Raw genomic sequence first — 25885 nt, 5'->3', positions numbered from 1 at the left:
AGTAAGCTTCCATCTGAAGAGGGTGGGCTGACGCAGCTGCCTTCACCTTGTATGTAGCGAACGCACTTTTTTTTTCTCCTAGAAACAGGGAGAGAGTTATCTGTGAATAAAGGGCAGAGATGCTGATGGAGACAGTTATCTAAAGCAAAGAGCCGTCCATTAGCTACTCTGGGCTCTGCACGGGCGGCACCCCAGCCTGGGCGGCACCCCAGCCCCACGTGCCGTCCTGGGGGTCTGGCGGGGTGTCCTCGGCACCAAGCCCGCTTGGGAACCTCCCCTCGGCTACCAGATTTGGAAAGGATTCACCAATTGTCTCTTCATCCCCCTCCTCTTCAGGCTGCCTCCTTTCTTTAGTTATTTTAATAATCCGAAAATCAGATAAGATGTTTTTGGAGCCCACTGAGCTAATCTACAAACTTGACTTTCCTCCAGAAAAAAAAAAACAACACACCACCATTTAATCCTTATAAAATAAAAGCTCTGGATAGTTGATGGTATCTCAAGATGTCCCATAACGCTGTTCAACTCAACGGGGCTATCTCTACACCTGCGTCACCTGTCATCTCTTACGATGCACTGCCCTTGGGAGGCAAGGATGGCTGCAAACTACTGCTCATTGCTTTCTCCTCTGTTAAGAACCACACCAAATCCAGAAATGTCAGTCAGACTGGAGGGATATATAATAGAGAGAACGAGGAGAGAGAGGGGAAATAAAAACAAAACGAACAAACAAAGCAAACAGAAGAAAAAACAGGAAAAGAACAGGATAAACAGAGTATGATCCAAAATAACAAGAATAACTGGTTGTATGGCCTGCAGGTTGTGGCTTTATATTGACTCTTTTACTTTTTGTTTTAAGGGAGAGTGGTAGATTTGGGAAGCTGCTTATCTGCATTTTGGGGAATTTTCCTCTGAGAGGCCATCCATGTAACTCCAGAGTGGGATCCAATTTCAGTAGGTGAAGAGCACGACGGCAGGTACAAAGGTGAGGAGCAACATGGAGCTTATTTCACACCAGGGAATATGAGAGTCTCGCAAGAGCCCCTCATCTTTGAATAAATAAGTGACCCAACAGAGATCTTTTCTCCTCCCTCTGTCCACTTAATAATGTAAAGGAGCAATGAAAACAGATGAGAGTTTCACACCATCTCTCTTGCCAAGTGTATGCAAGACAATTCTAGCAGCAGGACAGAAATAATGAGGCAAACAACCACAGCATCTGGCAGAACGATGTTGAGTGGCCACCTTTGACCCTAATAATGATGGCTCTCCAGCCCTTGTCTTCACAAGCACACTTTCCATGGGAAGTGCTGCACCGCTGCCCCCCAGCCCAAGGTATGTGACAAAGTCTGCCTAGAGCAGCTCTGCCACAAAAACTTTGGACGCTCAGCTAAGCTGCACAAAGGCACAATGTGAAGGAGTAGGATGCTCTTCCCCTCCAGTGGACACCTCGCCCGAGTTCAGCAGCTTCATCAGAGGAAGAGCCTGAGCATGACACACAGCTGAACGTCGCTGGGTGACATTCCCCACTCGCGTAGGTGCCCCAGCTCCACTGCTGGTTGTCAATGTTCTCCCCTACATACAGCAACTGCTTTTGACTTGGGTTAAACCAAGGTCTGCTCTCTAGGCAATGGGGCTAGATGTTTCTCAGTTGCAAGGGAGATCTAATCAGCTTGATCCTGGAGTTAAAAGATATCATCTCCCACAGCCAGGAAGGGAACAGCAAACCCAGCACCCCATCTTTCCACCAGCTTCAGTGAGGGACCAGTGCCATGACATCCCCTCCTCCAGAGACTCAGGCTCTGCTCTCAAGTTCTGCTCCACGTTCCACATGGCAAGGTAAGGGGTTAGGGCTATTAAGAGTTTTAACCACGTTAGCCTGCAGATCAATACATGCTAAAAACTAAAGACAACCATGCAACTTAAATGTTAAAAAGAAAGAAAGAAAGATAGAAGACAGCAAGTGAAGGCTGTAAACCATGCTTTATTAGAGCAACGTTAAAAGACAGAAAAAAATTAATTTGGTGGGCTCAAAACAGAACCTGTTAATTCTTCTACCATCAACAAACAACGTGGGAAGCCTCTGGCTCTTGGCTAAGGACAGTTCTGTGGCTCTTTCTCCCTTCCCCTCTCTCTCATCACTTCCTAGCTTCAGCTGTGCAATGCTAACAGGGCCACAGGTCATGTATGGAGAGTGGCAAAGCAGAACAGTGATGCTTCACAAAGCTCACCATAAAACCTGTATGGAAAGGTGGGTTCTCACAATTCAGAGACTGCAGGGCTTCCCCCCTCTGCATCCTCAAATTAAAATAATTTGAAAGCAGAGACCCAAGCTCTGCCTGCCTCACTGCTGGTGGTCCAGAAGCCATTCAACTGGATTGCTCTGAACCTACAAGGCAGCTAATTATTTCACTGGAGACAGTTTGAATCTAGTATGCCAAAATTTATTTATTTATTTATTTAATGCTATTTAAGTTCTGTGGCCTGAAAGGAAGAATTCCCATGGCAAAGCAGACTTACACCAGGTCTACCTGACTTTCTGACTCTGTAGAGTTAGCAATCTTTTTTTAAAACTAAACTCATTGGTCTGCTCCTGAAGTAATTTTCCTTTGACTAGGATTAAGGGAGCAGATTGCTTCCTCCTCCACTTCTGTTGTATATTAAATGCTTTAATAGTGTGGCCACTTTTAGTCTGAAAAGCCATTTACTGTAATCATGATGGCTCAATGCAGGGACACTTCTCCAGCCTGTGCCATTGCCACCATGTGTTATCTGTGGTCATGTATGTGTCAGGGTTAGGTGGCACAGAAGGCATAGATGATAAAACCCCAAACCCTGCAAGCCAAATTTTACCAGAAGTGAACACCACCAGGCAACTCTGGTAAAGGGGAATAAATATCCAAGGACCTCTTTGTGCCTCAGTTACTACACATCCCGCCTCACTAGCACGAGTAAGGATTATTCACTTGTGTGTCGCTCTGGAAGTGTCACCTGCTACATCAGTCTGGCAAACGCCAACAGACCTGACCTTGCTCATGCTGCCCTTGCAACTAGCCCCAGGACACCACTGGGAAACCTGTAATGCTGCAATTGCCATGAGTGAAAGCCACAGAGGATGACAAGGGTTTATTCACTTGCTGTGAGCAAAGATGTCTCAGTTTCTGTTGTAATAGCAAACTGCACATCTTTAGCACCTATCTAAGATGCGCTACAAAATGTTACCATGCTAGCAAATGTAATGTTATAATGGTTAAGACCAGAACTAGGAGAGAAATGCTCTAATACCTAGTGATAAAATGCCTCCATGCATCTAAAAAAAAACAAACCCCAAACCAAACAGGAAAGCAGCTGAGACTATCAGTAAGTCTAAAGCTATCAGCTAGACCACTGAAGTCGCCTGTGATGTGCTGCAAAGATTTCCGACCAAAATCTGGCGTAAGTTAAAAGAGGGTTTATGCTTCACACATAACCTAAGCACTGTACAGACTGAATGAGAAGTCCCCTTGCTGATAAAATGTAGTCTTAGAAGTATGTTGTTTACTTAAGCAGCTAGGGAAAAGATAATGCAACACAAACATGCTGTGCCCCTAATTCTGGTACTGACATGCTTCAAATACTCTCTCTCTAGACTACACAAATATCTGCTGATAGTGTGTAGTGAACTAACCACAGAATAAAGCCTGACTGAACATAGCATGTGAGTCTTTGGCTAGCATGAGGCTCGAGCCTTCTGACACAGTGGAGTGGCTACCCAGCTCTTCTGGACTGAACCCTTCTCCGTTTGAGAAACTGCTGCTTTCAGAGCTTGTTTAACATACGTACTAGTACTGATACCCAAGATCCCAACACCTGATACTAGCATGCCTCAAATGGGACAATATGCAATCTGTTGAAGACACTTCTGGTGCCCTCTCTGGTATTTTGACATACACCACCACCCTCGATCCGTGTTTTCCTCAACACTAAGCACAAACAAGACTGCGTGCATACACAAAATATGATGGACGTCTGATCTACATTCTAAATGAGATGGAGGACATGGGACTGGCATGAGTAAGAGGGGAAAATGTGGGAGAGGAATCACTACACACAGAGTGTGGTTTGGATTGAAATACCTACCATCATAATATTCCAAATTCAAAGACTGCTTGTATCAGAACAAAGAAACAACAAATTTAACCAAATGTGATCATATAAGGAAAAAGGAATGAGAAAAGAACTACTCGGTATCCCTCCACCAAGAAAGAAGTACGTACTGAGTTATACATGGAATTAAACTCCAGTAGAACATGGGCTGTCGAAATTTGGGCTCTCTGATGTCTTTCATCTCCTTTTAATGCTGGAAACTCTCCTACTAAAGTTGTAATTAGTTTTGTCTAGAGCTCAGGCATTTATAGCTCACTTGTTGGAATAAAATTTAGGAAAAAATCTATTTTCAATATCAGAAAAAAAAGACATCAGATCATTTAAAAAAACTGGTATCTACATAAACCTTACCGAGGCGTAGAAGCCTACAGGTAGCTATTTAATTTTGCAGATAACACCCAAAAAAATGAGTACGACATAAGCTGAAAACACTCGTTTTTACATCTCTAATCATAAGAAAAACACTAGTGCTGCAGATCTCAGAACCTTTTTTAAAAGCCTTTGGAGGCAGCAGACATAGACCCAAATGGAAGACAAAATATAGATGTCCCGCTAAACATTCATGTTGCTGACAATCTGGAAAAAATAATAAAAAAAGCCAAAAAACTGCCAGTTTTAAAGACTTCCAAGTTTTCTTGTTCCCAGTTCTACCACCAGGGAGAGGTTATTGGTAAAGAAAGAGAGAAAATGGCATTAAATTAGCAAGGAATTCCAAAGATCAAAGATTATTAGCAATTGATGCTGTGGGAGAGAGAAAGGTGGGGAGTGGGGAAAAAAGATTAAAAAAATAAAATCACACAAATGCACTAAGAGGACAGATTGCTTTTATTTCCCCAAAGGCCTAATGGGTAGTATTATACCTGCATGGTTTGCACCATAAACTCTGTCGGTCAAGCCCGAACAATGCCCGACACTTCTTTGGAGTATTTGCATCTGTTAGCATAAGGTAAACACAAAAAATACAACACAATGGTGGATAGAGCTCATTTGGTCTGCGTCATCTTAGCTACAGCTACGTTTAGCTTTCAATCACCTCAGTTTTATTTGGTAATCTCCCCTTGTTCCAAGGGCAGTAAAGAAAACAGGACTTTCACAATGAGCCAAAAGAAAACAACAAAAAAAGTCTCCGACACGGCCATGCATCTGTTTGGTGTTGATACCGCACTCAATGCCGTGTTATCAAGGGCTTTTGGGAGTGACTTTCCTTGGGCGGAGGCTTGGAGGGCAGGAACGTGGTTGAGCCACGGATCAGACGGGCTTAAGGCTGATGCTGTTTTACAGTGGGTTTTTGGCTAGCAGCAGCAAAGAGGAAGGCAAAAAAACAACCAACAACGAAAAAAAAAAAAGGCAAAACCCTTTCAGAGAGACGATAACTCATGGCAGTGTCCCACTCCCTTGTGTCTTCTAGATCACAACACAGAGCTACAAAGCAACAAGGCAGGAAAAAAAAGGGGAAAGTACCAAATAAACCAGCTGCAAATCAGCCATAGCGAGTCTGGGAAAACTATACACACCTGCAGGGGCCGCACCAGTTATTCTGTTGATCAAGGCCAAAGCGCGCTCGGCATTTCTTAGGAGCGCTCAGGTCTGAATGAGTTCAAGAAAAGCGAGCAGAAAAGAGAGAGAGGAAAAAAAGAAAAGGGGAGGGGGGGGAGAGAGAGAGAGAGGAAGAGAGAAAAGGGGAGAAGAAAGAGAAAGATAAAAATAAGGAAAAAAATAAAAATAAAAAAGGGAATAAAAATCAATGTCCTCGTTATTAATTGCAAAATATTGACTTGATTTAAAAGTTAAAAAAAGTGATAATCACATTTTTATTCAACTCTTGAGATTAGCTGTTGCAATTAAAGCTGCAGTATCCCTTTATAAAGGACTGTTTCTTTCCCTTTTAAAAGAGCAGGTAGAGGAAAGTCATTGTGACTGGTCTAGCAGGATGTTTCAGGCAAGATTTATTTGGGCTGGGTTTTTTAATTCTCTTTTTTTAAGGGGGGGGAAAGGAAGAAAAGAAGCTGAGTATGGAAGTTAGATCCTGAACATGCTTTTTTCTTCAACTCAGATACAAAATAAGAGGAAAAAAAAGAAAAAAAAAAAAACCAAAACAAAAGGAAATTATATCTCCTGGGATAATGCAGCTTTTGGAGTAACATTCAATTTATTTGTTTTTATTAATTTGTATTTAAAAGAATGGATAAGAATAAGCAGATTGCGGAATGAGCATGTTAGTATCAGCCAGAAAATAAAATGTAAAGCATGGCAAGGTACTGAGTTAGTACAGCTAGTGAATTGCAATGAATAGGCTTGAGCAGAAAGGAAAAAAAAAATCCAAAACTAAAATAATAATAAAAAAATGCATATGCATGCTAATGTGAGAAGACTTAGTGGGAGCCATGAAAAATGCCATTAGATTAAGGAGGTTCATTACTGACTTGCTTCCATTCTTTATCAGTCTCTTTAAAGAAATACTGCATATTCAATTTGCACAGTTAGTACAACTCTTGCGTTACTTTTACTGTATTACTGTTTTAATAGCAATTGTTACAAAACCAAAAAAACAAAATTAAAAAATATTATCAAACATATAATAGATATAAAGATATATAGATAATAAATAGTATCAAAACGTGTGGATGGTATTTTTTTCTTAATGTCATAAGTGTTTAATGTTAAAATCTATAATGGCAGGAAAAAAATTAAAGAGCAGTTTATAAACTATTTTAAATGACTCAAAATGACGTTAGCACCTGTAATCGGAGGAAGTGAAAGGCAAGGATTTAGGAAACATTCGCTGTGTTCTGAAAAAAAAGAACAAATTATACAAAGGCTTCAAAAAAACTAAGTCAGGGCTTCTTCAAAATTGACTATGAGATTGCCTATGCAGTATTTCTAATGTCCTATATAGAATGGCAAACCTCCTTAATTTAAAATGGGTGCGATTTACCACTGTAAGGCATGCATCAGACCATACAGGTACAGCCCAAATTAATACCAAACACATATATACGTATATACACGCACACACAGATGCGCAAAATAAGCAGACAACTTTACAAATTATGGCATAGGCATTACAACTACGGCTCTGCAGTTAAAGGCTTTGCAATTACTATGTACAAATTCAGCTAACGTCACAAGAGGCTCTGACATGCAATGGCTTGGTTACTAGTTTTAGAAGGGCAATAACGCATAAATAATTAGAGTGCATTAAAAAACCAGGCTGTCTAGTATAGGGACCGGCTTGCCGTGAGGTCAGGAGACTTGTACCCACCTCCCCCGTACCTAGGAGCGTCACACCAGGATTGCCACACTTCCACTAAGCAAGAGATTTAGACTTATTTTCACTTACCATTGGTCTCTCCTGGCTGCTTATCCCTTTTCCTCTTCTTCTTCTTTCCCTGCAGGAAACATACACAAATGGGAAGGATTACAAAAAAACCCAAAACACACGTGTCGTTGCAAGACAGCATGGAGCAATGGGGCTGTGGTCAGTGCGGGAAGCTCCCCTGGGAGAACACCAAAGAGCAGCACTGGCAAATCCTCGGTGCAGGGAGGCTTGGGGGGCCCCGAGGGGATGCTGCACCCTGGGGATGGCTCTGCCTGCCCATCCCATGACTTTTTGGACAGCCTCACTGCAGCTCCCCCCCCGCCCCCCTGACTAACATCCACCAAAGCCATAAACAGCTGGGGAGAGGGCAGAACAACTTGCAGAATGCTTCTTTTGAGATAAGATCATCATGAAGATTAAAACATTTGACACTCGTATGCTCCTGCATCTGGAAGTTTCAAAAATCATTCATGGTCACGTTTTGGCAGGGCAGGGAGGGGAAGAAGAGGGAGATTGAAAGGCAGAAGAGTGCATAAGTGAGGTCAGATCGAGCCCCTGGAGCTCCTCAGCACCCAAATCTGGCCGTTAAAGCAGGCAAGGAAGCCACAGTAATGAGCAAATCCTAACCTGCAGGTTTGTAAGCGCACTGACAACCTAGGAAGCAAAGCCAGGACAAGAATAAAAGCCAGATATAACTAAAACTCTTCCCACATTTTGCTCTATCACAAGGAAAATAACCAGTAATATTTTGCAAACTGTGTCCCCTTCCCAATTACCGTCCCACAAGATAATGGAATTCGTTACTGTTTCCGACTGGAGGGAGAAAGGCCCTTTCTCCATTTCCCTCCAGCAGTATGGGAGAGGACAACCAGGAGCCCAACTTCTGTGGAAATTGAACGATCATTTTCCAACAGAAGAGTTATAAAGTAGTAAGCATAGCTCAAAAGATAAAAGCTATTTTCTAAAACTCTTCTAACACTGAGCTACAGGGTTTGCAGGGCAGTACAAAAAGGTCAGTGTAGGGGACAGAGTAATCTCATTTTCACAGCTCCCCAGATGCCAAAAGCAATGACTTTTGGGCCAGCAATGTCAACTGTGAAGAGCATAAGTGATCCCAGCTTTTGAAGATGTGGTACTAAGAGAAGCTGGTGAAAAGACACCAGACCAGCAGTCCCTTGGGGTCAAGAGGGAACAAACATGTCTTAGAAGAAGGAATCTTGCAGCACTTTTGAAGGGTTGGACATATCTGTGGGGAAGCCAAGAGGTTCTCCCACATATTGCACATCTTTCTCAGTAGGTTGGTTTGGCTCCCAGCTAAATGGTTAAGATGGGCTTCACTTTGGCACATCCACAACATTTGGGATGCTCACTATGATACCTTCCCTGGAACGTATTGGTAAGAAATTCCCCCAACGTGAAATGTTGGGTTTTGATTTGTTGTTGTCATATTTCTCCTCCCCAAAAGCCAGCTTTCTGGCATGGGGCTTCTGTACTCGTTCTCCCTGCTTTGCTCAGGGTTGTAAACTGCCATCCTGCTGTGCAGGCTGTGACAAGCAGAGTCTTGTTCACAAGAGCCTTCTGGTGATGCAAAAAGCTGTATGCATCATCCATTTTAAAGGATTTTTAAACAATATGCACATAATTCTGTAGCCTGGATACTGCTAAGAAATCACCTCCGACGCCTCTGAGGTCATTTTTGGGGATACAGAAAGTTGTCGCTACAGCAGCCATCGGTCTAACATGACAGGCAGACAAGATAGACAGCATTGCTCCTAAAGGTCCCTGACAATAAAATAGGGAAAAATGTGGTATCTTGACATCCACGAATCACATAGATGCAAGAGGCTCAGACTCTGCCCCATCTATATTGATCCAGATTGACAGTAACTCTGTGAAAGTCAGTGAATTTTTTCCAGCTTTACAACAATGTAACCAAAACCAGACAACTGCCGCGGGACCATAAACCTGATTTTTGTTTAATCTCAAGGAGGCTACTTGCATAATTAACAGACTGCATCTGTGGCAAATTTGCTTAACTTTTGCAGTACGTTTGGGAATTCAAGGGCTATTTCAATTTGAGACCTTATAGCTTCTTCACACGAGGGCCAGGCAGAAAAGAGGTCAGGAGTTGCCTGCCCTTTACAAAGTCTTCAAGCCAGGTATTAAAAAGTACTACAGCTCCTTTAGGCAGCAATCTGTTAAAAGTGGCTGATATACAGGAACATCAGCCAGGGACCAGGAATTCCTTTTCAACACAAGCTTTGAAAACTGTTCCTAACAAAGAACCGACAAAGGTCCAACTAACTTCTTTACACCCTTTTCAAAGGAAATAGGGACAAGAATCACCTGACTTGCCTGCTGAATTTCTGTACTATGAGAAGATATTTGGTTATGTAGCTAAATCAATACATGGACTTAAGAAAAGAATTATGGTAGCAGTTTTTCAAGCGCTCTGCAGAAGACACTGTTTTGTCTTTGCCTCAGATTGTCCTCCTAAGACTTGAGCAGATGGTCTGTAACATTTTCCATCATTGTACCATACAAATTCTTAGGCTGCAAGTAAATGTGGATTTAAATACTTGCTAAGCGTTTTGGCAGCTCCCTCTACAGAGCCAAACCAACATGGGTTTTGACAGGACTGCAGAGTTCTTTGGTACTAATTTTCTAGACAAGTGGCAGGAGAGGTGACTAGACCTTTACGTAGTTCTGAGTCCAGCACTCAGTGCCACTTAGCATCTTATATGAGATCTCAAGGAAGAGAAAATGTGCCTTGTGACACCAAGAAGCCATGAGGGATTCCCCGAATCCTCTTCTCTTATTTAAGAGCAGGCTGAAAGCTGTTCTTCTTGAATGTACTGCTCCTGTTTCTGAAGACCTGGGCTACAGCTGGCTTCACTGTCAAGCCTGATGTGAGATGCCCAACAATTTAACCATTTCAAGCAAGCCCAAAGGCACTCCTCTGCTAGATGTGTGAAGGGCTCAAGACCCTACAAAATGCTGAGGGAGGAGGGGAACTTGGGAGAGCTCTGAATGGACCAGGAGAGGAGGAATAAATAAATCCTGTGGATGATGCAATCGTGTGATGCAAAGGTACCGTGCTCTCCTCAGGCAGGAAGGTTCCCCCTGAAGGTCACTTGGGGGTACAGCATCAAGCCGCTGGGAAAGCGCTGGCTTTCTCATCCTGTCCTTTTTAGCTTGAGAAGAAAGGGTTTCTCAGTGCTCACACGGTGAGGACAAAAGTAAAAGGTCCTAAACACTGAAGGCTTTGTACATGCCCATCTGTCGGTGGCACAGTCACTGAGCAGAATGAGCATTCCCGAAACCTCAGTCGAGCCTATACTTCCTTTTGAACACCCAAGAAGATGATACTGCAGAGTGCCGAGGAACTACCTCAAGCCTATGCTCTGACAGTCTCAGGCCAGACTATGCCGAAAAGAAAGGGAAAATGTGTTTCAGCAGGAGCAGTGCCTCATCAGGCTTAACGAGGTCTCCTCTGAGGAGCATGTACAGCTACACCTGCAACAGTGAACAAAGGAGAGAGTGAGGCAGAGCCCAATGGAAAGAAAGGATGATCAAGAAAGAACAGAAGGAGCTGAAAAGATGTCCTACAGTATGTATTGTTAAGTAAGTAAGTAAGTAGGCAGGTGTGTTCTCCACCACTGAAACGGTGGAACAGCGTAGAGAGCTGCTGCTGCTCTAGGCTTCACCACAGACTCTGAACTGGCTTCTTTCCATCTATGCATGTAAAAGTGCAGATTCTCATAGAGGTAAATGTTGCCATATACAAAGCACATAGTTTATGTGACTTACAGCAAAACAGAATATTTACGGTAAAATAGGCAGTGATGATGACAATGATGGAAGAGACAGACTTCAACAAAACCAAAATGTGTAATGCTATACACAACTGACTATGCACAACAGTCTTACAGCTGCTGGTCCCCAAACCTGCAGGGAAGGCTGCCTGGAAGGTAGGGAGGAGAGTTTATTCCACAGTTACAGACCTTGAAAGTTTCAGGTGATTTTTATTAAATTTTTTTTAAAAAAAAAATCAAGATGCTACTATAATCCTGTTAAAGAGGGTTTAGTGCTCCCACCAATCCACAAATCTGTCAAGAATTTACGGGTTTAGGCTTGCAAACACTTACTACCAGCTGCACTGTTTACCCTTCATGGAAGAAGGGGTTATGTACTACTAGTAAGTGGTTACAATGCTAGCCTTATGTTTTTAACAGACAGAAAATTCTACCACTTTTAGCTACAAAACAGGCTTTTGAAAGGCAGAGGGCAGAATCAATCTTAAAAACGCTCCATGAATTGATCACAAACTCCAAAATACTTTTTAAAAAATGAGGAGGGGAAGAAAAACAAAGATAATATGGCCATGAAAAAGCAAAACATAATCAAAAAATACAACAGTAGAGCGTGGAATAATTCATTTAACCCCACTTGAGAGTAAGACTTTCAAACAAGTCACGCTTTTGGTTTTGCCAGTCCTTCTCTGAAGCTAGGATAAGTCATTCTTCCACTTTCCACTATACTCTCACACAGATAAGCACAAGACACTAATTATTCATCTTTTCGGTGGAAAGGAGAGGAGCCATACTAGGGGAATTTTTAATTTTGTTTTAAAAAATTAAAATTAAAATGACCAGCAAGCCAAACGGCATTTCCAGATGCTGGTAAAAGTGAAGGCAAGAGTTTCTTCACAGAGCTCTACTGTCACGCCCCAATTCTAACCTTTTACTAGTCCCAGCCAGGAAGCCTCTTCCAAGTGGAGGGCTGGGAATTATCCCCAATAGTTTTAGTATCGCAGAGGGAAGCGTCCATTGTTGTTACCAGATTGGGATCCTGAGGCACGCTTTCCAAGTAGTGCTTGTGTGCAATGTGTGGTCGTAGTTCACCAGGTCACATATACATTTCTACAAGCTCTACTACTAAAAAAATTTCCACCTACATAGGAACCTACATAGTTATCCCGTGCGGACCAGCCCGGGTACAGCTGCATATGAAGCTGTCGTTCCTTTCTTGCTAGTTCATAGTATTTCGCTTGTTCTTCTCTGGATAACGCGTGCCACTGACATGAAGAAAAGAGAAAAAGACAAAATAAAAAGCACAAGTGTGTTGGTATTTTTTCAAGGGCTTTAACAGCAGAGTGTATTATTTATATATAAATACAGCTAGAGTTGATTTTCATTAAAAAAAGAGATAAAACCAGATGATCTGGCATGCTTACATTCATATTTTATTTATAACTCCAGATTATAACTTCAGTTAACTCAACTGAGTCACAACTAATCATTTACGTTCACTCAGCCCCTTTGACTTCTGATGAAAGAGGAGAATTAAGAAAACTAAACAAAAGCAAAGATCCGGGCAGAGGGTCCAGAAGTTGAACCACTTGTCCTGAGCTAGATCTCAGTTACAGGTTTAGAGAAGGTCTCCCTCTCCCTTCCCCACTGGTACTCCCTCTCCTCTTCCAGCTCTCACAGGTGCTGATACTGGTACTGTACCCAAAGGCTTTTTCCTTCCTCATCTACTTTTCTGACTGTTTTAAGACAAAATAAAAATCCAAGATTTTTCCATCTACAGCTCATGGAAATAACACTGAAATAACACTGCTATTTATTAACTCTCCCTCTTCCCCATGAATGACCCCACTAGCAAAAACTGACTGCAAAAACCAAAAACCAAATCAAAGCCTTTCATTTAGTAACTCCCCTATCCTTTATCAAAATACCAGGAAAATACAGTGACTCAGAAAGTGTAAATCCTACTGAGTTCAGTCCCTGCTTGTGCTTCTCTCTTGTTACCTACCCTTCGACCGAGGATTTGGTTGATGGCTGCGCTCTCTTTCAATGTGCATTCTGCTACAACTTTTGCTCTCATTTCCTTCATATACAACATAAATGCATTAAGAGGTTTCTTTATATGTGGCTTCTTTTTCTCTTCTTCTTTTTTGGAGTCCTGATGTTTTCTGAAGGGTAAAGATACAACAGACAGAAACCTCACAGTGAGAACCCTTGTGAATTTATTGAATTAATCCCCTCAATCTCTCTAGCATTAATCCTCAGAAATCTCTAGGAAGAGGACCAGAAGGTTCTCCACAGCCTTCACCCTGGTTGCTGTATGAGAACAGTTTTAAGAGCATTATGAGAAAACCCACCTCATGTTTACGCAGTATCTCCAAGTACCCTCTCAGCCCCTACAAGAACCTTGGAAGGCCAAGGGCACCCAGGAAAACAGGTTCATGGGGAGGGCTTGTGAGCATGATGGTAGAGGAAATAATTACACCCCATCATCAATGGGAACCAAAATGCTGTCTTTCTGCTTCACCTGTGAAATGAAAGGCAAGAAGCACCAGAAGCACTAGGGGCAGAGGTAGACCAGGGCTCTCCTCAGTTCAAACCTAAAGTTGATACCAGCTCTCTCTTGAACAAGCCACTTATGCTGTCATTTGTTGCCTCCTGTTGTGTATCTGGTATCTCATGGCTTCAAACTGGGCACTAAGTAACAGGGAAATTGGTCAAGAAGCTTGAATCTTGATAAAGAAAATGCCACTTCCTTGTTAAAATGGGTGAAATTAATAACTATTTGACTATGTCACAGAATGACTCTCAAAAACTGTTGCCATCATTCTGACACATTTTAGTAGCTAAACCATATGCAAATCAATTAGAACAGAAGAGAAAAAGCAATTTAAAAAAATATTTTACAGCAAAAACATTCCCACAAATCCAAGCCTTTTTAAAAGCCACACATGCACAGGTGATGCTTTGGGTGTTCTAAAAAGAAGACAAGGGAAGCAATAACTTACGAGCTGTGGAGTGAGCCGACGTCGCTCTGGGAAGATTCCTGTTTGACTGTTGGTGTGACTATGGCCGGATGAGGGATTCCAGTTGTATGTAAACTATGGTGTGGCGGGACCATGTGTGGAGGAAACCTAGAGGAGAGAAAGCTGTGTAAATCGTCAGAATAAAAATGAATGAATGGGGAGGGATGTGTACACACATTAAAAAAAAAAAAAAAGTCATATAACAAGCACATGACAGCTAGACAAAGCATATGAAAGCTGGCAGCATTAATTAGCAATAAATTAAACATAATGACTCTTCTAATGTCATTAAAGCAAATCTTCCCCTTCATTATCATTACTGACATGAGACATCATGATTTTTAACATCTTTAACAAAAGGCAAATTCAACTGGATGAACTTGGATGAAAGTGGAATTTCAGCTACCTGCAAGAAAATCCACCAGTCCATTTCTTTGCTAAGAAATTATCTGTGGCAACCAAGGAATCAATTCTTATAGTTCTGAATCATGTTGTGAATCTGGGATGATTTCTTTTATTGCATATTGACAGCAAAATAAAATATTAATGCCAACACAATCTAGATGCATTTTTGATAATCCTTATAGATGCCTCATTAGCTACATTCTCTTGACGGAGCAAAAGAAAATATTTATTTGTGTCTAATAAATCTCTGAGCCACAATGCTTTAAGAGAAGGTGGGAATATTGTGAAATTAAGTCAATTTTGACCCATTAAGGTAATGTAGGAAGGCTTAAATTCATGCAAAATAACAGTCTAGCCTTTCTAAAGAGAAAAAATGTTGCCAGCTTTATGGTTTATGGTCATATACATGGACAGGCCCCGGTCCTGCAATTGGATTCAGAGGGATGTGCAATCCTTCTGCATGAGTCTAATTGCTTGTTCAGGGCCATAGCACAAACATTGCACAATCACTCAGATTTTTGACTTTTAACCGTAATGAACAAAATTCTCAAAAGCAGGATTGACTACTTATTATTATTTCTCAACAGTCTCAGAAAGGTTTTGCAGTGAATAAGGAAAGCACATAATGACTGACTGCCTTTCCCTTAGAAAATCCCTGCTGAAGTCAACAGGTTTCCAGGGAATGGGATCTAGCCTAAAATTTTGGCTCAGAAATAACTTCTGCCAAAACTCCAAAGCTAAAGTGATCTGGCAAAAGACAACTTACTTTTATCATTGCAAATCCTTACTCTCATCCCAGATTTTGAACCATCTTGGTCCAAATAAAAATATCCCAAGAATATGGAACACGCAATGGGATAAAGAATTACTTCTTCTATCATCAATATACAATGATTTTTTTCTATCACACAGGATTTTAAATGGGGTGATATACCATGGGTAAGGAGACTGTGTACAAGTATCAGAATTATAATGGGATTTCCACCACCCCCCCCCATATCTTATAAATTCCGTTACTGAGCTTAACCCCCGTCCCCGCCCCAAACTGCCTAGACATTCCCCACATTCACAAGATGACACAGTAGTACTTTCATGAACAAGAGGTACTGTCCACTAAGAGCTCTGAAGATCTTTGTCTATCAGCTGGTAGTACTCAGGATCACTAGACAGAAGTATTTTGTCTTTGAAGGCAGTGGTGGGAAAAGCAGGGACAGAGAGGGAGAATGTGAAATTGTTCAAACTGTAGAGAATTGCAGCTCCTCACAAACAAAGGCATGGAGGGAAGGAAAGGAGGAGGGCGTGATGGCAAGGGACGAGGAGAATGGGCAGCAAAATGGCCACTCCTACTTCTGCGAAAGACTCATGGACTCACATCTCTAAGTGGATTGTCAAAATGCTTTCCCCACTCTGACAAAAGTAGCTGGGAGAGAAATGCACGTTTAGGGAAATGCTTTGGTACATGGTAGCTCAGAACAGAAGACAATGGTGAGGTTGCAAGGAGACCGACATCCTGGTCCCACTTCTGCCACAGAATTGCCTCATCGTCAGCAAGACACAAACTGGGTCTTTGTATCGTTTTTTTCCGTTCTCCCTCTCTTTATTTTTTCGTGTGTGTATATTTTGATTGGACATACTTAAAGTTCCTTCACACAGTGCCTGGGGCCTTCATCCATAGTACAATGCAAACAAAAACTGACAGTAAGGTTTTTTTTTAAAAAAAAAAAAAAACAAAACCAAAAACCAAAACCCAAACTTGGGTGAAAATAAAACCCATGGCAAAATCCTGACCTCACTGAAAGTGGTATAAGCATAGTGATAAAAAGCTGACACACATCCTATTGAATGACTGAAGATCCTATTGATCCTTCTGAAGAGGATCCCGTGATGTGGCCATGATAACTGGGTCATAGACTTGCTTCTCAAATGAGGATCTGGTCAAAAATTAAAACACACTCCAAATTGAACTCGGCCTACATGGTGGATTGTTGTATAGTCAGGATGTTCAAAGGAAACAAATTCAACAAAAGATACGGGGTTATTTCATTTCCTTATTTTTGATGAAGATTTAAGTACTTCCAGGTAATAAAAAAATCAATGACAGTAAAGAAAATCTGAAAAAAAAAAAACCCTTCCCCCTTAATTCTGGGAAAAATGTTTTCCCAATTACCATTTAGGGAAAAGGGAGTAAGTATTTGCACATCGGACAGTGACCAGGTGGGGAGGCAGGGAAGCAGAGGAGGAGAAGCCTATGTACGCATGTTGTGTGAAAGCCTGGAGGATGGCAAAGCCTCCACTGACTTCAGCTGGGCTGAGATTTTACTCACTGAGCTCTAAACTTCAGCGACACGACAGCCTTCATCAACAGGCAGCTGCAGCTCAGTAGTTATTTTCAGGGTGGCAGCTTCCCCAAGAAAGTTGTGTGTTCATTACCAATGACTATTCATTATTTCACACTGAATCTCTCTCCCTCCAAGACACAAGGCTGCCTACTGGACTTACAAACCCCTTCCTAAGTTTCAGGCTATAAAAACATGCTCCAGAACCCAAAGTTGCTCTCTCAATCCCATGGACTTCGGTGGGCTGGGTGAGGGTCCAGCCCAAAGTCTGAGTGCCTACTTATTTCCATGTTGACATCCACTCAACATGGCAATACAAGTGGGGCAAGAGCGTTAATTTTTAGGTTCCTGGCTACACTCCAACCTCAGCAAAAGTGAATTTCTCTGAAATTTCGATTACAGAAGGTATTCTCCACTGCCACCACTTAACTGCTGTGCAGTCTTTGTCCAGTGTAATTCTGCTAAATTATTTCCTGATTTCCTCTCACAGCAGTTGTTTTTTCATAGTGGGTCCACTGTTTGCCCATCAGTCAGTTAACCCTGTCTCAATTTATATTAAGGGCATATTATAGGGGGGTAATGAAAAATCAAGAGATGTTGTAAGCATGTTGCACACACACAAAGTGAGTGGGACGATGCTACAAGCGGAGAAAAGAGTTGTAAATGGTTAAACCAACCTGAAAACACTACCTTAATAGTCTAAACCATTTATGAAAATCACTATTAGTCATCCATTAACCTTTTATAAACTATTCATAAGCACACTCTAACTAATGAACTGTAATTACTAAGCTTAGGGAATATTCAGGGTTCGGAAGCATTATATGCTCCAAAGGTCTATAACCTACTGCAGGGAAAGATGGGAACTACTTTTAAAGGAAGGTTCTGGAAAAACGTTGACAGAGGGGTAAGGTTGGGGTCTGTCCTGCCTTCAACATTTGGACAGAGCCAACACAGTGACCTCAAGGCAGTGCCCTGCAGGGCTGTTGCCCGAAGGCCAGCCACGAATGGCAAGTCTGCAGGCAAGCGTGGGCATCCCTGGGCACGCCAGCCCCATCTCCCAACCACGCTGGATACTGAGGGCAAGGGCTGTCCCACCCCTGAGCTCAGGCATTCCAGCTGATACGGCAGGCATGAGAAAACATGCGTCGAACCACGTATCAGAGCGCGGTCTGCCCGGAGGGTATTCCCATGTATGGGAAACCAGGAGAGAAGTTTCTGGGCTGAAACAAAGGATAAACATCTTAAATCTATTCATCAGTCTGCGTGTGCGCCTGAGCACGTTTGCACGTACGGGCTTATGTCAGAGACAAAAAGAAAGGCTGTGTGTGTACATGCACGCCCCTCACCTTCGTCTAAGACATCCCCCCATATTTTTTTTCCTCTAGACAAGTATTCCATGAATTGCAATAAACACCCTAAAAATTCTAAGCAGCTCATTATACACTACTGTCTCCTTTTATGGCTCCAAGCCAGAATATAATGATGAGTCTTAACTTGTTAAGGACAACTAATTTTTTGTTCCTGGCTGTCTCAGGGGCTTCTCTCTTACTCACTCTCACTTTACTTCACTGTTGACATGTTTCTGTTAACTGGATGTCATCTGCCTGCCTTGATTTTATGCACAAGCAGTGGGATGCATTTTTCCGTGCAACAATTCTGCTTTGAGTTGCATTAGATTTGTCATTATTCTCTCATTTTCCCCTTGCACTTGTAACATTTCATCTATTCCTGCCTTATTTTTTGAGCCACGGTGCACCCACATTATGGTTTATACATGATCTTGCTCCCTTTGAAGCCGGCAGATTTCAGAGCCAGCCCTCGTCAGGAGAAGTGCCTGCTACCAATTTAGCAGGCTGAGGGCCCCGAGCTCCAACAACTCAATCTAAAGGGGGTCACAGGGTGGCACAAGCGAGTGTCAGCAAGTGCTGTTTAATTGCCAATCTAGGCTTCTCCATGGTGTTTAAAGTATAATGACCCATCACTTAATTCTGAGAAGTCCTGGCCCTGCTGCTGAATGGAATGAATATCAAAGGATGTGCTAGAACAGGGCAAGAAGCCTACATTTTCTATAACTGCCATAAGTATAATAGACCTCTACTTCTGTCGTCCCATTACCACAATAATGTATTTAATTTGCTGTGTACTCTTTTTAACTAGATACCTTTCATAAAGCCTATCTTGGGAATATAGCTCCCCCCTCCCACATCTCCCCCCTTCCTCAAATGACTAGCCTCTCTAATAATAATTAAACTAAATCAAGCTCTACTTTGCCTCACACCAGGCCTGCAAGTTTTTTACCGATATTAAAAAAGATTAAATGAAGGGAGGGAACCATTGTTTAAATTTGCAGCTCTCTCCCCAACCCAGGATTTTTTTCTCCCCTATGCTGGGTCTACTAATTTTTTTTTTTTAAAAGTTGATTTTCCAGTTGTCTCCCTATTTGCTGGAGCAACATGGCCAAATTTTAATTTTTTGCCTTTACTTCTCTAAAGCACACAAGACACTATTTCCCTAACCATTCACTCACGAGCTCTAGTTACAAGTTTCCATTTCTCAACAAGGTGTTTTTCCCCCCAACCCCCCCTCCAATCTTTTCCTCCTTAAATCCTCTATACACCAACCTTCACATATTAAACTGCAGAGACAGAGAGGAAGGGACAGAGCAGGGAAGAGATGTGGAACCTCGCTATGTAATGCATGCTAATTTAATTACGTGCCATCATCAAAATGGATTAGCTGTTTCAGCCCATCAGGAAAGTCTAAACCTCCACCGATTTAATTAACCAGACTGAAAATCAGATGAACAGAAAATAAAACTATCATTAGGAGCAATTAGTGATTACTTAAACATAGTGCTGCCAACCAGTTTGTAAATAAAACTAGCAGCCTCTGGAAAATTAGATGGAATTAATTGGAGGTAGGGAGGGGGAGAAATACATACTTCTAAAGCTTTAGAGGGTCAGGCAGGCCCTTTTATGTTGACTATCAGTGTTTGGAGCTTTGGTAGGGGAAAATATAGTGCAATAACCTTCCTCCCAACTCTGCTTGAAGAACAGCCTTCCTCCCTCCCCTCCTGCACACAGAGCGCCGCTCTGGGTGACAGCCACTGAGAAAGCAAAAGGCATCGTGACTTCTCCTCCTTGCTTTTTCAACATCACATTCTCCCAGCTTTTTCATTTAGTTTGGCTTTTAAAGACGACTTCCCACTCCTCCACCTCTCCCTCTAAAAAAAAAATTTAAAGTCCAATGACAGCCCCAGGGCACCCTGTTCTCCTCAAACAGGAAGGTACCCCTCGTCCTCTCCTCTTCGACCCCACCAAAAAACTAAGGACAACTGTTTAACTGAAGTGCTTTCAGAAATACGCTTCCTAGATGAAATGCCCTCCTCCAGAGAGGGCGGCAGGAACAGCTACATTTGCTCTCAATTCAGGACCTCAGCATTTGAACTCACCTTGACATGGAAGCATTGACAGTCAGAGCTGTTGGGTAAGGGTGGCGGAAACCCCCTGTCGTGATTGGGTACACTGGCTGACCTTGCCTGGCAAAAAAGAAGGGAAAAAGAGAATGAGAGAAAGAAAAAAAGGGTTTTTTTTTTTTAAAAAAAAAAAAACAAACCAAAACAACAAAAAACTTCTCTCTGCACAGTAAGCTTTATTCTCATTTGATCAGAACAAAAATCTTGGGGATTGTACAGCAAGGATCAAAGGAAAGAAACACAGAACAATTTGAATGCCATAAATCTGATAGGAATGGCTAATTAAATTTTATAACCTCTGCTTATGTCAATAGAGACCCTCTCCCCAAGCTGAAACTAGGTGTTTTGTTGTAATAATTAAAGGCGAAGTCTCGCTTGCTTTAATGGAGCCATCACACTAATTGAGGGCTACACATCCAAAGGAAAACAATAATGAATGTAAATTTATACCAAAATAAAGTACAGTGAATCAAAGGACTTCAGTTGCGCTTTGGGCCTCTTTCGGTATTTAGATCTCGGTGAGAAAACATTAAATTAACAGAGCTTAATTTGTAGCCTTTTGTCAGATTAACAAGTGTTGACAAGAGTTACCGGGGGAGAGTCCCCAAGAAGTATTGTGGGTAACCAATAGACAATCACACCTCATTACAATAATTAAAAAATACAGCAACATGCAAAACAGCATCCTCATGAAAGACACACAACTTTTTCTGATTGAGGTTTGTCTGTGCTGGCTAGTTCTTTTCATCTGTCCTTCAAATATATCATCTGACTGGGCAGGATGCTTTCTGGGCGGGTACTATGCCAGAGACATCTAGGCCAGCTGAGGATAGATGGGTTGGGAAGTTGATGGTGAAGCACGAGTGGCAACAAGAGGGGAAATAAAAACCTTGGGTTACTTCTGCAAAGTTGGCCATGCTACTCTTCTACATCAAAAGCACATGTGATGGTATCATCCCTCAACAAAAACCACTCGGAGAAGCTGTAAGAGCTGTGGGTAGATAAGTATGCCATGGATGCCCACTTGTTATAAACCAGCAATGATGACAGAGTTTTCCTCTGACAGAGGTGGCCATGAGCACCCACCTGATGGAACTGGCCACAGGTGGCAACATTTGCATGGTTTGGCAACCGTGACATGAGGTTCAAGGAGGACAAACCTGTGTCTGCACACATAAAGATGTAAGGCTCTGAGACACAGATGAGCAATGAAGCACGTGCCAATGACTGAGGAATTTCTTCCCTGTGTTCTCATGTCTTTAATGCTACTGACTTTTGGCATTAGCTGAGAATATTTGTTTTAAATGCTGAGGCTGTTACTGTGCAAACTTGAGCTAAGCAGTTGCAACAAAGCAGCATGAGATGGCTCTACTGCAGCAAGGCCCTGCAATCAAGAACAAAAAAGAAAAGGAGCTGATGTGCATTCTGCTAGCGTTCAGGGTTTCCTACGTAAAAAGTAAATCACCACAAATGAGGAGGAATTTAAGATTTCAGGGAGCAATGCTTTGGGTTTTTCTTCTGTTCATGCTGTGCTCTTCTGGTCAAACAGCCTTCTGCAGAGAGCTGATGGACATGCTTCACCCTCAGGGTGGGAGAGCCTCTACCCAAAGAAGTTGCATAACCACCCTGTGAGGAAGGGCAGCCTGCAAAGTGGTCAGAAGCAGGCTGCTGTGGCCAAGATCTGAGCTCCAGCTCTCACGCATCCACACTTCTGTGCTTGAGAAAGGCCCGCAAAGCCTTTGACGCCCATCCATCTCCCTGCCCAAGACCTGGGGGTGTGTGGGGACCCCTTGCTCTGCCCTGCTTCTCTTACAGCATGTGAACTGTACTTCTTTACAGACAGCAGACTTGAGAAGAGGTATTTTAGCACAGCTGGCCAAACAGCCTTGAGCAGGAACAAACTATTTCTAGCTTCGGGCAATTCACTTCTGAAGAAGTATGATAACCCCAAAATTGATGAGGTCTGTTACGTGAGAAAAATAGGGTAATAGTCTTGATTTATAACACAGAGAACCATTGTATCCAGTAATATAAATGTATTTTATAAGTATTTAAATCAAATATACTGTACAAAAGGCCCAGGTTGTGCCTAAGTGCATTATAAACCCGTTGCAGAGACAACAACATAAAAAAACCCCACACCAACTCAGCTCTGGATGGAACCTCATACCCAACAAGGCTCTGCAAGCGGAATACAAGGAGCTGAAAAGACAACAAAACCACAAACTAACTTTCCATGGCTTTTTTCTTAGTCCATTTTAAAGTAAATTAATTCCTCTTTCTTGTTTGCAAGAAAATTCCATTCCTCAGATGCCAACTGCCCAGCCACGTCTCCACCAGGAATGCTGCTCACTGGCCAATGTAAAGCTCTACTATTTCACACAAAAAACGAAAGGGGTTTCAATGGGGAAAGCCAACGGAATTTAAAATTAAACATTTATAGTGAGGATGGCCCTGGTAAAAAAGACCCATGAGAACTACCCTGAGCCCCCAGAAAATCAAATCTGAGAAAAATCCATGTGGTGCAGTGTAAGGGCAGTAAGAAGAAAAGGACGTTTCTGCTGAACGGTTTAAAAAGTCATGCTTCACAAACCATCAGCTGGTTGAGATGACATACAAAGCTCTGTCCAACTGCTCATGTTTGTTTAAGACCACATGACCTGGCATAAGTTTTAATTAATCTTCATGAGGTGGGTAAATTCATAACCACTCAATGAAGTGGCGGTTGGCAAACAGACTTATCTCAATGCACACACACACTCACGCATGCATACACAATACAAGATTTTTAACATAAATTTTACACATCAAAAAAGAAAAAGGAAATGAAAAAAATGGAACTCCTTACTGTGGTACTAACCATCCTAGCGGATGGGGGATTTGTCCTACAGTGCCCGGTGATAACGGATAATAAGGAGATATATCTGGAGGATGTGGTGGTCTTGGAATTCCTATGGAAGAGGAACATAAAGCAGTGTTAGTATTGACACATGGAAATAAATAAGGAAAAAGCACCTATGTTTCTAAATTGCTATCTATTCATTTTTATTACAATACTCATGGCTTCACTTCAGGGTTCCAAAGACTGTTCCACAGCCTTATTTTATAAAGTGAGCCTCTTGGCATCTTGTCAAATGAGATTCAACCAGAAAAACTGATGTGATTCACTTCCTCAGTCACCTCTCCAAGCAGAGATAATTATTTTGTTATTTAGGATGAGAATTCAGGAATCTCAGCTATAGTTTTGGTGTGATGCTGTGCTAGGTGCTGTCTTAAACGCTCAATAGAAAGATGGTCCCTGTATCAACTTCATGGTTATTTTAGTTTCCAAGTCACCAGAAGAGAACAGGCCCTACCCATACGTTGACTGGGTACTCAATGGCATGGCGTTATTCCAAAGTAATCTCCAAAATGAGTTACAAAGTCATTATGACTGCAAGTGATGTTTGCTTTTGAGCAAACCTAGGAAGCCTTTCCCGAAATCTAGGGGTGGAGGTAAGAGCCCCTGGAAATGCCTGGTAAAACTGGGGGCAGATGTTGAAGGTGTGCAGGGAAGGGCAGAGAGTCCATCCATCCTCTCTGAAACTGGTGCAGTTCCTACTCCGAGAGCAGAAACCAGCTCTAGACGCAAGCCTTAAATCTTAACACTACTTACCTTAAGAGCAAGTAGGAATTACTCAGAGGAGTAAGGGTTACAAGACTGGGTCTTTCAATTAACAAGCCAGAGAACAATTAAACAGCAGAAGCAAAATTAAAACAGAGAGCATTAAAAGGAAGGGGTACTGTATTCACGGCCACAAACTATTTTTTAAAGTCACTCGGGAAGATTTTAATCTCTAAATTAAATCTCCGTGTGTGACATTTTCATGCAGACATTGCTTTTTCTCCATTACAAAACCCAAACAGATTAACTGGGCTTTAACCATCCAGCGAGCTATTTGCACACTTGAAAGAATGTTCACAGAAGAAAAGTAAACAGTCTACAGACGTTAATCATATGTTTTACGATAACCATTTAAAAGCTATTCCCTGTACTACCATTATTTAAATGAGAGGTTGACTATGCCATTCACTTGCAATACTCAGGGATGGAGAGATGGGATTCCTTTTAAGCCATGTGTAGTTAGCATTAAGCACAATTAAAAGAGGGCCCCAATTGAAGCACAGGGAGTGAAAAACAGCTAATGCACAGCCTCATAGAAGGGCTGGACATTAGATAAATTATCTGCATACGTTAGGGCTGATACAGAGCGATTCCTTTGACAGGAATACAGTTTCTGATGTACTCTCCAATTAACTAGCTGGGATTTGGATTAACAAAAACAAAACCATTGTCACTAGGAACTCAATGCAGCCCAAAGAAAGAAGATTGACACTGTTTGACTTCTTTGGGCCCTCAGGTTAAACAGGGACTCTTAAAAAGTTAGAATAACATGTAAATTCTACTCTGTAACACCAATAATCTAGTCAGGGTTTTACATGGTGCTCTGTATTCAAGAAGACTGCCCTTCAGGCTGAACTGAGAGTTGGGTAGACTTACATTGGGGAAAAGAGTTGCAAGTATAGAGCTGGAGCTAAGTAGTTAGAGTGGATGAAAATTCAACATTATAGGAGAAAAATGGCTGAACTCCTGACACAGAAACAATGGGATTTGGGGAATTAAAAGAGATTCATTTTGAAACCAGCCATGACCCACCACCTTTAAAATTCCAGCTGCAATTTTGCAAGTGCAGATCACAGAACGTACATGTTTAACTCTCTGGGTCATGCATGCAAACCAAGCACTTGGTAGATCGAACTACTAGGTGGGGTATCATGCTTGCAAAGAAACACACCTGCGAACGACCCCACACATGCAACTCTGGTGTCACCCTGCAGAAGCTTTATGAAAATTCACCCAGTAGGTTTCCTTCTGAAGCCTAATTGGCTTAAAATGAAACTATTTTGTCCGTGTTCTTGCATGTGTTTGACATTTTACATGCCTCCTTGGGTGCTCCAGCATGGGAAATCCTTCCTCCCGCACTCTTTCTTTTTAGGCAAAACAGAAAGATCCACCCACACAGTCTCAAAAAAACCCAAAACTATTTCCCACCTACCTGTTTTGGGATCTACGTCGGCTGGTAAGTGTGGAGGAGGGTTTCCCGGTGTGAAGTGCTCATTGCTGTACGTGATAAGCGGCGTAAGAGGGTGTACATGGTGTGGGTGCTGCACAACTGGCACTTTGTTAGACTGTCAAGAGAAAAAGGTCGATGGCATTAGAGCAGTGCCGGGTACTCCCCCCTGCAGCACTAGGCATGACATACAGAAATCCGAGTAACCAGGATTTCAACATGATCCTCAGACTTTTCCAGATCCCTTCTCGGCAT

The 25885-nt window shown here is 42.1% G+C and overlaps 1 protein-coding gene across 1 annotated transcript; it reads right to left on the bottom strand.

Moving 5' to 3' along the window:
* Positions 1-7: 7 nt before the first annotated feature.
* Positions 8-25885, bottom strand: LOC104158774 (transcription factor 7-like 2; the record flags this gene model as incomplete). Its single annotated transcript, XM_009696506.1, has 11 exons — positions 25823-25885; positions 25616-25748; positions 23368-23470; positions 20496-20582; positions 14283-14408; positions 13283-13442; positions 12435-12542; positions 7487-7535; positions 6885-6935; positions 5661-5733; positions 8-78 (listed from the first exon to the last, which is right to left on the bottom strand). Coding segments are annotated over exons 1-11 (1024 nt in total), but the record flags the coding sequence as incomplete, so codon positions are not given.

Source organism: Cariama cristata, unplaced genomic scaffold (assembly GCF_000690535.1).
Source record: "Cariama cristata isolate BGI_N322 unplaced genomic scaffold, ASM69053v1 scaffold16543, whole genome shotgun sequence".
NCBI lineage: Eukaryota > Metazoa > Chordata > Aves > Cariamiformes > Cariamidae > Cariama > Cariama cristata.
Note: the sequence above shows the minus strand (reverse complement) of the source record. Positions and strands in the feature narration are given on the sequence as shown.